The sequence below is a fragment of the Gadus chalcogrammus genome, chromosome 8 (genome assembly GCF_026213295.1).
Source record: "Gadus chalcogrammus isolate NIFS_2021 chromosome 8, NIFS_Gcha_1.0, whole genome shotgun sequence".
NCBI classification, from domain to species: domain Eukaryota; kingdom Metazoa; phylum Chordata; class Actinopteri; order Gadiformes; family Gadidae; genus Gadus; species Gadus chalcogrammus.
In genome coordinates this window covers 3,535,132-3,550,636 of record NC_079419.1, presented here as the reverse complement: position 1 = coordinate 3,550,636, position 15,505 = coordinate 3,535,132, and the positions used below count along the sequence as shown (strand labels likewise).

Here is a 15,505-nt window from a genome sequence, read left to right as displayed (position 1 = left end):
GCATAACCTCCTTCTGGGAGTATTACAGGAACATTCAGGGAGTATTATGGGAATATTGCTGGAACATCACAGGAATAGGATCCTCGCGTGTGATCTGGTCAGAGGAGATCAGACCCGCAGCCTTTTATGTAAACTGTGTTTTGGGGAATCTGCTCGGATTTCCAGACCGCTCCGGTCCGTCCTGTCGACCATAACTCACCTAGCACCTAGCCCCGAGGTGGTAAGCACCTCCCCTCCGCCGCTCAGTGGGGGTTAAACAAGCGCCCCCGTGGGTGGGTCCCAGTGCTGGTGTACAGTAGATACGTCGGCTAACGTAAGCACAGGCGGCCATTAAGAGCGCCTGGAGTCAGACAGACGGCGGGACGGTTTATCAGGGGGGCGTGTGGCGAGGTGTCCGGCCGCCATCGAGGGATTTATTACTGTCTTAACGACCGTAACGCTCCTAACGACTTCATGTGTGAGTGCGGGGGCAGCGCTCTGCGGTGGTGAGCGGGGAGTGCAGGCGGAGGAGGTACGCCTATTTTTATCCCAGAACCCCCCTGGATGAAATATCCCTCCCAATCAATGCTCCTCCTCCTCCTCCTCCTCCCCCTCCATCGACCGCCCGCCGCACAGGGAGCCCAGAGATAAGATGGAGGCACGGGGGCACCAAAATGGCTGCCAAGGAGGAGGAGGGGGAGAGGGCTGAAGGGATGAGGAGGAGGAGGAGGAGGAGGAGGAGACTGAAGAGAGGAGGAGGAGGAGGTGGAGGAGGAGGAGACTGAAGAGAGGAGGAGGAGATGGAGGAGACTGAAGAGAGGAGGAGGAGGAGGAGGAGGACGAGACTGAAGAGAGGAGGAGGAGGAGGAGGAGACTAAAGAGAGGAGGTGAGGGCTGCAGGGAGGAGGAGGAGGAGGAGACTGAAGAGAGGAGGAGGAGGAGGAGGAGGCTGAAGAGAGGAGGAGGAGGAGGAGACTGAAGAGAGGAGAAGGAGGAGGAGGAGGAGGAGGAGGAGACTGAAGAGAGGAGGAGGAGGAGGAGGCTGAAGAGAGGAGGAGGAGGAGACTGAAGAGAGGAGGTGAGGGCTTCAGGGAGGAGGAGGAGGTGGTTCTGTGTCAGAGTTTGAGTCAGGACGTGACCATGCTCCTGGTCCCCCCCAGGGCCTCTCTCCGCCCCCCCCTCCTTCCCGAGCCGGCGGTCCGGCCCCCCCCGGGGCACCCAGGGGTGGGGCCGACGCAGCACCAGGACCGGGTGGGGGTGGTCCAATAGGAGAGGGCGTTGGGGTCTGGGGGGGGGGGGGGGGGGGAGGGTGGATGGAGATGGGAGACATCGACTCGTATCAAAGTTCAAATACTACAGCAGAAAAAATAGAATAAAACATCGTAATAAGTATAACAATAATAATAGTAGTAATATCCGCTGAGCGTGGCCCACCCTTCCCAAGATGGCGGCCGCCGGATGCTCACCCTTCATCAAATCACAATCATCATCATCATCATCATAACAGGTATTATTATTATCATGGTTATTCTGGTAATATGGGCGGGGCTAATTCAATGGTTTCTTCATCATTCTGTGGTTGTTTCACGGAGGGGGGGGGGGGGAGAGGGGCTGAGTGACAGCTGTCCGTCACTCTGGGACGACGACGCTCTTCTCGGCGCCGGTCGTCTCCGTGGCGTCGGGCTCCTTCGCGTCGCCGGGGGCAACGGGCGCCGGCGTGGAGTTGGCGACGGGCGCGGCTGCGGCGACGGGGGTGGGGGCGGGGGCGGGGGCGGGGTCTGCGGGGGCAGGGGCTGCGGCGGGCTCGGGGGCTGCGGCGGCGGTGGGCTGCGGCGCCTCGGCCTTCACCACCGGAGCCGCGGGGGCGTCCGTCTTCTTGGCGTCGGCCTCGTCCTTCTTCTCGGCGGCGGGCGCAGCGGCGGCGGGGGTCGGCGCGGCTGCGGCGGCGGCGGCCTTCGGTTCAGGCTCCTTGATGGCAGCGGGCGGGGCCGCCTCCTTGGCGGCGGGCGGGGCCGCCTCCTTGGCGGCGGGCTTCTCCTCGGCCTTGGCGGGCTCCGCCTCCTTGGCGGCCGGGGGCTCTGCGGCGGCGGCGTCGTTCTTCTCGGGCTCCTTGGCGTCGTTCTTCTCGGGCTCGGTGGCGGCGGGGGCCTCCTTGGCCGCCGTGTCGTTAGCCTCCTTGCCGTCGGCGGTGGGCGTGGCGGCGGTGGCGTCCCCGGTCGCCGCCTCGCTCTCCTCCCCGGCGGCCTTGGCGTCCTTCTCCTTGCCGGCCTCGTCGTTGACGCTGTAGCCCTTCTTCTTCTTGCTCAGCTTGCCTCCCATGGTGCCGTCGGACTCTGCAACACAAAGGGGGGCACGGTGAGACCAGCACTCACCACCCTCACCCCTTCATCACCCTCACCACCTCATCACCCTCACCCCTTCATCACCCTCACCACCTCATCACCCTCACCCCTTCATCACCCTCACCCCTTCATCACCCTCACCACCTCACCACCCTCACCACCTCACCACCCTCACCCCTTCATCATCCTAAACACAGGGAATCGACTGGAGGTTTCTATTCTTAAAGCATCATGGACAGCAGGGGGAGAATACTGAGGACAGGACGAAAACAGACACACACTGACATCCTCAAACACACACACATACACACACATACACTTACACACTCAAGGATACACACACACAGACACACTGAGATCCTCACAACACAAACACACAGAGCCCAAACACACCCACACACACATAAACTGACATCTACACATACACACAGACACACAGACACACACACACACACACACACACACACACACACACACACACACACACACACACACACACACTGACACATACGCTCTAATCCTCTTGCTCACACACGTCCACCTGTGGACTATTTGGCCCAGCGTACGGTTCTGGTTCCCTTGATCTGATTTTCCACACAACGCCTCCATCTGTCTCCTCCGCGGGGGGGGGGGGACTTCAGCTCCTAAAGCCCCCCCCCCCCCCCCCCTGACAGACTCTACCCTATAGGGGGAGAGGGACATTCTACATTCTATAATAAGCAGGGGAGGAACCAGAAGACTCCATCCCCGCAGTCAATACAAAGACATCCTTCCTTTATGGATTCCTCTACAGTGGAGGCCATGTGGCCACCCACCACTTACACCAGTATAGCCCAGCACGCCTCGCTTTACTGGTAAACCACTGACACCAGTATAGCCCAGCAGGCCTCGCTTTACTGGTTAACCACTGACACCAGTATAGCCCAGTGCACCTCGCTGTACTGGTTAACCACTGACACCGGTATAGCCCAGTGCACCTCGCTGTACTGGTTAACCACTAATACCAGTACAGCCCAGTGCACCTCTCTGTTCTTGTTAACCACTAACACCAGTACAGCCCCACTGGCCTGCCCAGTCTCCCAGTGCCTGGTGGCCGAACAACAGACAAAGGAAGAGAGCCATCTTTGTCCGTCCTTCATGAAGTCCTCCTCGGCCTCTAGGACCCTCTCGTCAAGATGCTAACTGCCGCCGCGCCACTCAGTGAAGAACCTCACCCACTTGTCCCCGCTGACGTTCCCCGCCGCTAACACAGATGCTAACACAGATGCTAAGTCGTTCCAGACACGGACGGCTGTGCCGGACGATGGGACCTCCAGGCCGCGGCGGCCCGGTCTTAATGCCGCCCCTTGTCCCCAGCAGACACAAAGCGACGCTACATGAAGACAAAAGGGCTCGTTATTTGGCAGGAAGCACCGCTGGCCCCGCGGCCCGCTGGCTACGTAACGCCGGCCTCGGGGAGCGCCGGCGAGGCGTGACGGATACTGAGGAGCGATGCTTCCACGGAAACAAAAGAGTTTTCAGTCAACCTGCCAACCATCGACCAATCGGTGGCAGACGTGACAGGCCAGCGATGAGGTCGCGTCTCGGAGGATCTGTTGGCGTTGTGTCACCGCAGCAGACAAAGAAACACCAGAGATGAAGACGTCTGGGTCTTCGTAACTGTCTCGACCATGTGTTGTCTTACAGGACGGTTCAAACTATGAAAACGTTTTTTGTCAGACATGTCGGCCTGTCGGCCTTCACAGCCGATCGAAACAAACCCTGACTCTTCTCCTTGCACCGAGAGCTAGCCTCGAGCTTCGGGTGAGAAGTGAGAAGCCATCTTGTTGTCCAGATGGCAGGAGGAGTGTAATTTAAAGATCACATAGAGAGATTCATCGGGGAGAGTTATTAACTTATACTATTGTCGGTAAACAATGCGACGCTCAGATCTCTCGCTGATGAGGCTACAATGCTAACAATGCTAGTTAACGAGAATGTTTCTGCATCCGGCACGTCATGCATGAGGGAGTGGCTAGGCGCCCATGATGCGGAAGCAAATCTCTCCAAGATGTTCCTCTGCACCATTGAGCAGTTTTCATCGGAATGAATGGGCGGACATTTTTCAGTCCGCTGTCCATTCTTCAATATGTCCATGGGTCTAACACAGTGTTTTGCTTCTGGAAGAAAACCTCCACACACAGACAGAGAGAGATTGACAAACAGACAGAAAGGTATGAGAGAGAGAGACGGAGTGAGACAGAGAGAGAGAGAGAGAGAGAGAGGGACAGACAGAGAGAGAGACATATGGACATGAGGTCTGTCAACAAACCCCAACCCCTCCTTCTTATGGTCATGGTTGTCGAAAAATCTTCATCTAGTGTGTGTAGTGAGGGTCTAGGGAGGGTCAAATATTAAACCATTGGACTAGCTCTCAGGGTAACTTTCGCCAGCTTGTGGGGACGTTCACTGACCCCATTTGGGCCATGTTTACATCTTACTATTCTATGAAGTCACACCTTAATCAGAGGTGTGTCATACACTAAATTCAGGTCCGTCCTGAAACCAATCGTGGCCTAGCTAGCTGTTAGCTAGCGGTTAGCCCCCACTACGGGGACATGAAACAGTTGAACATGTGAACATGTGTCTGGGATGTGAGGACATTAAAGAGACACAGGGACGTTTGGGAGCCGTGTAGAATCCTGGAGAACGTTTTGAGGACCGCTCTCCGTGCTGTCAGGACGTGTTTGATGATCCGTCGCTGCTGCGCTCGTCTGACCTGAACTCTGTTCACCTGAACATTTCCGTCGCTCCCGGTGACCCCGATGCCCCCTCCCAGCATGCCTTGCTCCCCTGTCCGGTCTGATTGAGTGCACGGAGAGGCGGGCAGATTTTCTGCTCCAGTTTCCTCCGTGCTCGTCGCTTCAGAGCGTAAAACACGGTCGCGTTAAATCAGCCGGACGCACCAGAGTCTTATATCACCGAGGCCGGGGCAGGGGGTTCAAACTCTGGCTCTACCCGTCTCTCCGTACGTCTACCTGTCACTCCCTACGTCTACCAGTCTCGCCATCTCTCCATCTACCTAAGTCTGGGTCTATCTGTCTCTCCATAAGTCCACCTGTCTCCATCTCCCCATCTACCCGTCTCTGCGTACGTCTACCTGTCTCTTCATAAGTCTATCCGTCTCTGTCCATCCACCTGTCTCTCCGTCCATCAACCCTTCTCTCCATCTATCCATCTACCTGTCTCTCTCTCTCACAGACACACATACACACACACACACACACACACACACACACACACACACACACACACACACACACACACACACACACACACACACACATACACACACAGACACACAGACACACATTGATATTTAGCTGATCAATTCCCAAATTGACACTGCGCTTACTGGTGGAAGCACTATTGATCGCCGCCGCCGTGAGTTGGCTCGCGTCCAGCTCGCTCGCGACGGCGGCGTTGCTCTCAACACGATGAGGGCTACCGGCTTATCAGACGACTATTATGGGATGTTGCACCAACCCCCCCCACCCCCCAGTGGCTTGTTGGTACAGCAGAGTAAAGGGCAGCCAAACAACCGTGGTTACAGTCGGTGGTCTCGGCCCTCCTGGGTTCAGATGGCATTCAGGAGCCACCATTTTACAACAACGGCGACCGCCATCTTCCTACTCTGTCATGCAGCTTACAGTGAATCCAAATCAGTGAGGAGCAGACAGGGGTTAGACAGTCCAGAGACAGGTCGTTAAGGAGCAGGTAGGGGTTAGACAGTACAGAGACAGGTCGTTAAGGAGCAGGTAGGGGTTAGACAGTACAGAGACAGGTCATTAAGGAGCAGGTAGGGGTTAGACAGTACAGAGACAGGTCATTAAGGAGCAGGTAGGGGTTAGACAGTCCAGAGACAGGTCATTAAGGAGCAGGTAGGGGTTAGACAGTCCAGAGAAAGGGCACTACGGAGCAGGTAGGGGTTAGACAGTACAGAGTCAGGTCATTAAGGGACAGGTAGGGGTTAGACAGTCCAGAGACAGGTCACTAAGGAGCAGGTAGGGGTTAGACAGTACAGAGACAGGTCCTTAAGGAGCAGGTAGGGGTTAGACAGTCCAGAGAAAGGGCACTACGGAGCAGGTAGGGGATCGACAGTACAGAGACAGGTCACTAAGGAGCAGGTAGGGGTTAGACAGTACAGAGACAGGTCATTAAGGAGCAGGTAGGGGTTAGACAGTACAGAGACAGGTCATTAAGGAGCAGGTAGGGGTTAGACAGTCCAGAGAAAGGGCACTACGGAGCAGGTAGGGGTTAGACAGTACAGAGTCAGGTCATTAAGGAGCAGGTAGGGGTTAGACAGTACAGAGTCAGGTCATTGAGGGACAGGTAGGGGTTAGACAGTACAGAGTCAGGTCATTAAGGAGCAGGTAGGGGTTAGACAGTACAGAGTCAGGTCATTGAGGGACAGGTAGGGGTTCGAGGGCATTTTGCTCTAGGATGACCCCAGGTAGAATGCGGACACTGGGGATGGAACCAAGAACCTTTCAGCTGGGAGTGGAACACCTCAACCATAACACTCGCCCCTCGTTCCCGGACGACATGGCTTCTCGTCAGATGGTTCAGAGTTGACGAGTTTCGCAGTGGTTCACTTATCTGGGGAATGCCGGAGGCGGGTTCTGTGGTGAATGAGTTTCGGAGCCTGCTGACCTGTGAGGAAACGCTGCGGCTATAGAAATAGCTGACGCATTGTTGTAATGTCAACAGCTGGGAGCTATTCTCCTAGCGCCGGTCGCTACGTCCAACACTCTTTGGGGCCTGAGTCACGGACCTACAGGGCAAATCGGCTCTTGGGGCCCGGCTGTGAGAAGGAGCCTGAGTCACAAACTTCCTCTGTGAACAAGAAGTCCTAACACGTCCTGCACAGGAAGGGCTGACACGTCCAGCTCGGCATTGTGGGTAATCCAGCTAGGGGAACCGAATGCTTAGTATGCAATGGAGGAGCTCAGGTTAGGGCAGGTGTGACAGTGAAACAAGGAAACTCCTTGATTTGAGTTTTGTGGAACTCAATTAACAATGTGTTCAGGGTGCCGACTACCAGCTGAAAGGTTGTGGGTTCAATCCCCAACTTCCGCAGTCCACCTGTAGGCCTCCTAGAGCCAGATGGTAATTAAAAAATAAATAAAGTGATTATTTCACTGAGTGGAGAAAAAAGTTGGCTGTCTTCTTCCCAGTCAGCAAGCGTGAGGACGGAGGTTTGTTTTGTAAGTCGCTACACTAACGCTAACATCCCCCCCCCCCACTCCCAGACACAGCACTGAGGGACTGATTCGTCCTGTCACAACTGACTGAGAGAGAGAGAGAGAGAGAGAGAGAGAGAGAGAGAGAGAGAGAGAGAGAGAGAGAGAGAGAGAGAGAGAGAGAGAGAGAGCGCCTGCCTGGAAGTCTGCCATCATCTCCGACCCCTGAGGTGACGGTGTATCCACAGGCCTGAGTCCTCAGCTCCTTCAGGGAGGTGACGGTGTATCCACAGGCCTGAGTCCTCAGCTCCGTCAGGGAGGTGACGGTGTATCTACAGGCCTGAGTCCTCAGCTCCGTCAGGGAGGTGACGGTGTATCTACAGGCCTGAGTCCTCAGCTCCGTCAGGGAGGTGACGGTGTATCTACAGGCCTGAGTCCTCAGCTCCGTCAGGGAGGTGTCGGTGTATCTACAGGCCTGAGTCCTCAGCTCCGTCAGGGAGGTGACGGTGTATCTACAGGCCTGAGTCCTCAGCTCCGTCAGGGAGGTGACGGTGTATCTACAGGCCTGAGTCCTCAGCTCCGTCGGGGAGGTGACGGCGATGAGGTGTTCTGTCTGATTTGACGCTGATGAATTCAGCTCAGCGGCCAACGGAATCAGGGAACTGATACCGACGGCTTATCTTGTATATTGTCGTTATTATTGTGGATTTAATTTGATCTTTGAATGTGATATTGGAAACGAGTAAGAGACGTGATGTTTATCTATTATTTACTTGTAATAAAAGTAAACTATATTTACCATTTAACTCGATCCAGGAAATTAATAAAATCATAAAAAAAACATCAGAAGTACGAGCTGTACAAAACAGGTTTGGTTTAGTTTCATCGTTGAACGTTTCAATCAGCTGAACTGTTCGCCTCTCCAGAGTGACGGACTCATCTGGGAACCGGACGGAGAACGGCGGAGAAAGTTCCACAACACAGGGAGCCATCCCCAGCAGGGACCCCAGACTGGAGCTCTGTTCTGGGGCATGCCCCAGCCTGCCCGCCCCCCCCCCCCCCCCCCCCTCCCAGGGGCTCCAGGGAGTTTAATTAAGTCTAATAGGCCGCGGGCCGTCTCCTGTAGACGTTGATCAGGTCTCCTGGGGCCACATGTGAAACAGTGTCGTAAGACAGCATCACAAACATCAAAGGTTTCCAGCTCCTCCAACGCAGCCGCTGGTTATAGACGAGCTGGGGTTAGATCGTTAGAATGAAGCTGGTCATCCCGTGGTGAAACGTGTCATCTGTTTCTAATCTAATCCTAATCTCTGCCCCAGAACAGAAGCCCAGCCCCACCAAGCCAAGCCCAGCTCTGTGTGCGGGATGCTGCTCAAGGGCCCTGGCAGAAGTAGTGAGCCAACGCCCGGGGATTGGAACCGGCACACAGAGGTAACCAGAACATAAATGGAAGAAAGTATTGGGACGGGTTCGATTCCCAGTTCAAAGGTACTGCGTTCGATTCCCCAATGTCTGCGGTGTCGGCACCCTGGAACTAAATGATCCTGATGGACACCAGGTCTCTGAATCCACCATGTGTCTGCTGAGTAACTTAGGAGTGAATGCATACTAATAGTATTATATAATACCAACAGCATTATACATTGGTAGACCCACACAGTGTACTGGGGCCCGATCACATCAATTAGTTAAATTAACGTTTTGGGAGAAGTGTACCAGCGCTGTGTAAAACAAGTGGGAGGGTCCGACCAGATGTGTGATGTACAAGTCAGCCAACCGGTTTGATCAGTCACCTGATCCATCCACCATCCTCAACATCTCCCAATGATGCCACTGTAGGGTGGATTTGGATATGGACTTGAGGTCTGCCAACAAACCCCAACCCCTCCTTCTCATGGTCATGGTCGTCGAAAAATCTTCATCTAGTGTGTGTAGTGTGGGTCTAGGGACGGTCAAATATTAAACCATTGGACTAGCACTCAGGGTACCTTTCGCCAGCTTGTGGGGACGTTCACTGACCCCATTTGGGACTTGTTTACATCTTACTATTCTATGAAGTCATTCAGCTGACACCTTAATCAGAGGTGGGTCATACACTAAATTCAGGTCCGTCCTGAAAACAATCGTGGCCTGACCACCATGACCCCAGGCGGTCCCAGCCGTGGAACGGCTGTCTTCTCATCGCTGCTGAGAGCGCCGGGCTTCAGATGGAGAGCAAACATGGTAGCACGCTCACTAATCTACCTGCCATAAACGTGACAGCGGCACCGAGCCGTTTACAGCGCCCCACAGATAAGGGGCGGCTATGAAAGGAGAGGCAATCATTTAAACAAACAGAGGATATTAAGAGGCAAATATGGGCTCAGACAATACGGTTGGACTGAGGACCAGAGACACTGTTCTATGACCGCCACGGACACCATGAACAGAGAAAAGAAAGTCTTTGTCTTGTTGATTGTTTAAATAATGTCAGATTCTTGACATTCTTGACATCCTATAATGTCGGCCAAAAGTATATCCAAGTTTTATTTATCATTATTTCTTCACTATATTCGACATCCAAACCGAATGACCATAACCTCTCCCGCCCTGCTGTCTGGTGTGACTTGAGAACCACGAGACGCTACAGAGACCGCATCCTCTGAACGCCAGACGTCTCCACACGGCCCTCGGTTGGAAGGCTGTTCCGTTGAACTCTTTTCAGTGTTACCGTGGTTACCATCAGTCGAGTTGCGACCCCCGTAGCAAAACACACACACAGTGCATTCGTCAGGCATCACTCTGTGAGGTGATCTATGAACGTGCAGACCGGGACACCAGCGACACCAGGCACGTCGGCGGCTTCACACCCGGCAGCACCGGTCGTACGAATCCAATTCGAACACTTCCTCCCCGCACCTCTTCCTCTTCTCCAGTTCCCTAAACACGGCGCGGCCACTGTCACATGACCACGGCGGTGACGACGTTGTTTAACCCTCTGGGCCTTCGGTGGCGAGGTACGTGTCTGCGTCCCGATTGGTCGGCTCCGCGCCGGAACCGGTCCGACCGGGGAGCAGGCGGAGACAGACTTTGTGTACATTCCGGTGTCGCTACGACACGCGGACCCCCTACCCCCTCGGGGAGACCGTCACTGAGGCTTCCTCGCGCCGTCGCGGGTCAAACCTTGGAGGATCAAATGACAAAGTTCATTCCCTGAGACACTTTTTTCTACTGCCAAGCTCTTGGAAAATACACGCCTCGTCGCAAGAAGCCTCGTCCCGGTTAGAACGTGGTTCAATAAAAGACAAGTGAGAACGACTTTAACTGAAGCCTTCAAGCCACCTCACGAGGTGAAGACAACGTCAAATAAAGTTCAAAATTCAGCAGTTGTTCAATCGATTGATTGATTGCTTGCTTGATTCTAAATCTCTCTCCCCTCCCCTCTCCCTGCTCTCCCACTCCTCCCCTTCCCCTCCCCTTGGCCGGGGTCCAACTCCCACAAGCCACTCCCCCCCCCCCCTCGGTGTATCGAGCGCCTGGATGCGTTCCAAACATCCCTGATGACCGCGGGGAGGAGATGAGCTCAATCGATCCAAGGCTGTGGACGGACGGTTTGGATCTCCTCCGTGCTAATGGCAGGACGCCCGCCGGAGGACCTCAGGGCTGGACGGACGGACGGACGGAGGCGAGCTTGGGAGAGAGCGGACATCTGCTCCCGTCTGCTCTCTCATAGCAGATCCACGATGGCCTCTCTGCTCGTTGTTCCACGGTGACGAGGTACCGTGTTTTATGCATCACGGAAAGCACCACTCCTTCAGAATAACTCATTCTGTGTGTTTATGTGTGTGTGTGTGTGTGTGTGTGTGTGTGTGTGTGTGTGTGTGTGTGTGTGTGTGTGTGTGTGTGTGTGTGTGTGTGTGTGTGTGTGTGTGTGTGTGTGTGTGTGTGTGTGTGTGTGTGTGCTAAACAGAGAGTAAATATTTTACTTTCAGTAGGAAGAACCCACACATGCCAATACACACGCAGCCAATACACACATAAATAAACTCTGCTCTCTCACACACACACACACACACACACACACACACACACACACACACACACAATCTTGTCACACACACACACACACACAATCCTGACACACGCACATACAAAACCCTGACACATTCACACACACAAAAACCCTGACACACACACACACACACACACACACAAACCCTGACAAACACACAAGTACGCACAAAACCTTGTCATGACACACTGTCTCTCACACACACACACACACACACACACACACACACACACACACACACACACACACACACACACACACACACACACACACACATACAGAGAGACACACATACATACACACACACTACACACACTGTTTATCAACGAGCGATGAGGGCAGTCTGAGAAATATGTGACCCCTGACCCCGGGGCTGCGCTGTGTGCTAGCGCAGGCAGCTATCTGTCAGGCTCAAGGTTGCCATTGAGACAACATGTGGGAGAGTTCAGCTATGCAAACAGTAAACACGCGGGCTGCCCTTAAAGAAACAGTATCGTCCCGGGACTGTGGCTGGTGGACTTAAAGCCGGAACATATTTTTGTTTATTTCTGCATAACTTGGTTTCAGAAACTGTGTTTCTGAAACCAAAACGACCGTCTGTCGTTTTGGTTTCGATTCATTGATTCTTTCACTTGATGTTTTCCGAGAAGTGCAGAAACACACTCACCAGTCCAGTCAAGGATGTGTGTACACTAGCCAGTGTGCTGGGAGTGTTGGGAGGGCTGGGAGTGTGTGTGTGTGTGTGAGTCACAGCTTTGATTTTGGAGAGCAGTGTAACTAGATTGTTCTCCAATGGACTCGAGGTCAGGAAGTCTGGGCTGGAATACTTAAAAGCCAAGAGAAACCTGACCTAACTGCAGCGACAGCGATATATTGATCCTCTTCCCTTCTGACAGATGTACTTATTGTAAGTCGCTTTGGATAAAAGCGTCATTGCCCTAAATGCTAAATGCCCTAAATGTAAATGTAACATTACATACAATTATTGAACACATCATATTAAATTGGTGCTATATATGAGTATGCAGCAGTCTGATGAGTATAAACCCATGTGTTCATGTTCGATCAGACTGATTCAGTACAAATTACAGAGAGAAAATACAGCAGTAGTATCCAACTACTATGTGCGGCAGCCATTTTGTCTCCATCCTGTATCAGCATCTGATGCCACAGGCCTGATTAAGAAAAGTAGTCGATATGTCCCCATATCTGTTACGACACACCTCATATCTCATGTAACATGATTGATTAAGACAGTAGTAATCAATACGTCCTCATACCTCATCTAACAGGACTGATTCAGACAGTAGCAGTCGATTTGTCCTCATCTTTGATCCAACATGTCCGATTCAGACAGTAGTAGTCGATACTTCCTCATCTCTGTTCCAACATGAACGATTCAGACAGTAGTAGTCGATACATTCTCATTCCTCTTCTAACAGGGCTGCCTCAGAAGTAGTCGTTGATCGTTGTCATAGTGACAGCGTGGACGTGGGCACCAAGTTAACTCCGAAGAGTGCACTGAATAAATTTGAAATGTTCCTCTGTGATTGGCCGCCTTTTCTGTCGCTCACTTTGAAGGAGCTGTCATTGAGTGACAGCAGATTATCCAATAGGATGGGACATAGAATCAATTGTTATTATCCGTCATCCCACAGTTGGAATCCATGTGTCAGATAAATCATAATAAAAATCATGAAAAAAAATATTTTTAGATATATAGATATTGAGGGCTCAAACGTTGAAATCAAATCCTCTGTCAGGTTTTTGTTTCTTCTTTCGAGGAAGAAATGTCTCAGAGCAAAGTCTGGATCTTAACGAGAAGACCTCAACTTTAGAATGAATTCTCCTGGTAAGAAGTAAGAAGACAGCCTTACTGTACGGCCACACCGGAAGCGAATTGAGCGACCAAATCGCCGGAAGTCATTCACTTTCTATTGGCAAGAGCGACCAAAGCGACCAACGCTACCAGCGGCCAAAGTTGAGCGACCAGAGCGTCCAAAAAAAGTTGAAAACCGTTTAACTTTATGCAAATTACTATTATGCGTTTCAGCGGCAAAACACTGACAGCCAATCGGAATGTAGACGCTCTTCGCTTGCGTGGATCCCAGGGAACACCGGCAGGCACTTTTGAATTGTACGTCATGAGCGACTTGAGCGACCAAAGCAAACAGAAATATTCGCAGCGAAACTTTATGAGCGACCATTTTGACGCTTTGGTCGCTTCTTGTGTGGACGTACAGTTAGAACTGCTGCCTTTACGGTTTCCCAGACGGTCTACAGGTAACTGAGGTCCGCTTTTAGCCTCTGCCTCATTAGCGGTAAGACTAATGCTCCTCCAACCGCCCAGCACCGCAGATGTTTGGAGCCAACATGCGCCGTCCAATCAGAGACCGGGCCGGGAGTCATGTGATCACAGCAAAGAACTGAGGAGTATTTGTCCCTGTCACAATGTAGTGGGAAACGCAATGCACAACGGCCAGAGGAAATATTGTGGACGCAGCATTCAGGGATTGTATACGGGGAATGTGTGTGTGCCGGCCTCTGTTTGTGTGTGTGTGCGTGTGTGTGTGTGGGTTAGGTTTAGTGTGTGTGTGTGTGTGTGTGTGTGTGTGTGTGTGCGTGTGCGCGTGTGCGTGTATGCATGTGTTCATGTATGTATTTGGGAGCCTCAGTATTTGCACATTTCATTAAACATTAACCGATTGAAAGATTGGTTCGAGACTGTCCAGAGACCTGTCCTCTCTCTCTCTCTCTCTCTCTCTCTCTCTCTCTCTCTCTCTCTCCATTCCGATCGCAGGAATGCGGTTCATCATATCAACGTTTGGTCCACAGAGAAATTCCCCTTTTGTGGTTCCTGCTCAGCCCTCCACCTGCACTCCTCTCTGGGCCAATGGGAAGAGGCCTCTCTGGGCCAATGGGAAGAGGCCTCTCTGTCTCTGGGCCAATGGGAAGAGGCCTCTCTGGGCCAATGGGAAGAAGCCTCTCTGGGCCAATGGGAAGAGGCCTCTCTGGGCCGATGGGAAGAGGCCTCTCTGTCTCTGGGCCAATGGGAAGAGGCCTCTCTGGGCCAATGGGAAGAGGCCTCTCTGTCTCTGGGCCAATGGGAAGAGGCCTCTCTGGACCAATGGGAAGAGGCCTCTCTGGGCCAATGGGAAGAAGCCTCTCTGGGCCAATGGGAAGAGGCCTCTCTGGGCCAATGGGAAGAGGCCTCTCTGGGCCAATGGGAAGAGGCCTCTCTGGGCCAATAGGTAGAGGCCTCTCTGGGCCAATGGGAAGAGGCCCAGACCGCCAATGCAAAACAAATGAAACAATAATGATGCAACAGGAAGTGATAGCGGGAATCAGGAAACAATTATGATGCAGCATGAAGTCATGATGGGCAACATGAAGTCATGATGGGCAACAGGAAGTCATGATGGGCAACAGGAAGTCATGATGGGCAACATGAAGTCATGATGGGCAACAGGAAGTCATGATGGGCAACAGGAAGTCATGATGGGAAACAGGAAATTAAGGTAGCAACCGGAAGTAGTGGTCAGCGCCATCCTCTACTGATGAGCAGGGTGGGGGGGGGGGCGGGGCAGGAGGTTCCCTGGAGAGCGGTTCCAGGGTTGTGTTCAGACTCCAGATGAGGTTCAGCTCTGTGTGAACTGGAGCACACTGGGCCGCCTGTCTCCTCTGAACACACACTGTTTATATCCCAGCCTCCCCCCCTCTCTGCCTCCCCCCTCTGCCTCTCCTCCTCCCCCTCCGCCTCCCCTCCTCCCCCCTCACTCTCTGTCACTTTGACACGTTCTCCCTATACACCCCGCTGATCCCGCTTCTCGTCTCGCACTCCTTGCTCTGCCTCCACCTCCTTCTCCTCCTCCTTATCTCCCTCTCTCTCACTTCACTCATTTGTTGCATTT

At 53.0% G+C, this 15,505-nt stretch overlaps 1 protein-coding gene across 1 annotated transcript; it reads right to left on the bottom strand.

Annotated features, from left to right (window-relative positions):
• Window positions 1-1,608: 1,608 nt before the first annotated feature.
• Window positions 1,609-2,307, bottom strand: basp1 (brain abundant, membrane attached signal protein 1). Its single transcript, XM_056596180.1, has one exon. The coding sequence runs from the start codon at window positions 2,296-2,298 to the stop codon at window positions 1,609-1,611; it is 690 nt and encodes a 229-aa protein (XP_056452155.1). The 5' UTR covers window positions 2,299-2,307.
• Between the last annotated feature and the right edge of the window lie 13,198 nt (window positions 2,308-15,505).

Coding starts and splice junctions, on each gene's coding strand:
- basp1 (XM_056596180.1), bottom strand. CDS start 2,298: ATGGGAGGCAAGCTGAGCAAGAAGAAGAAGGGCTACAGCGTCAACGAC.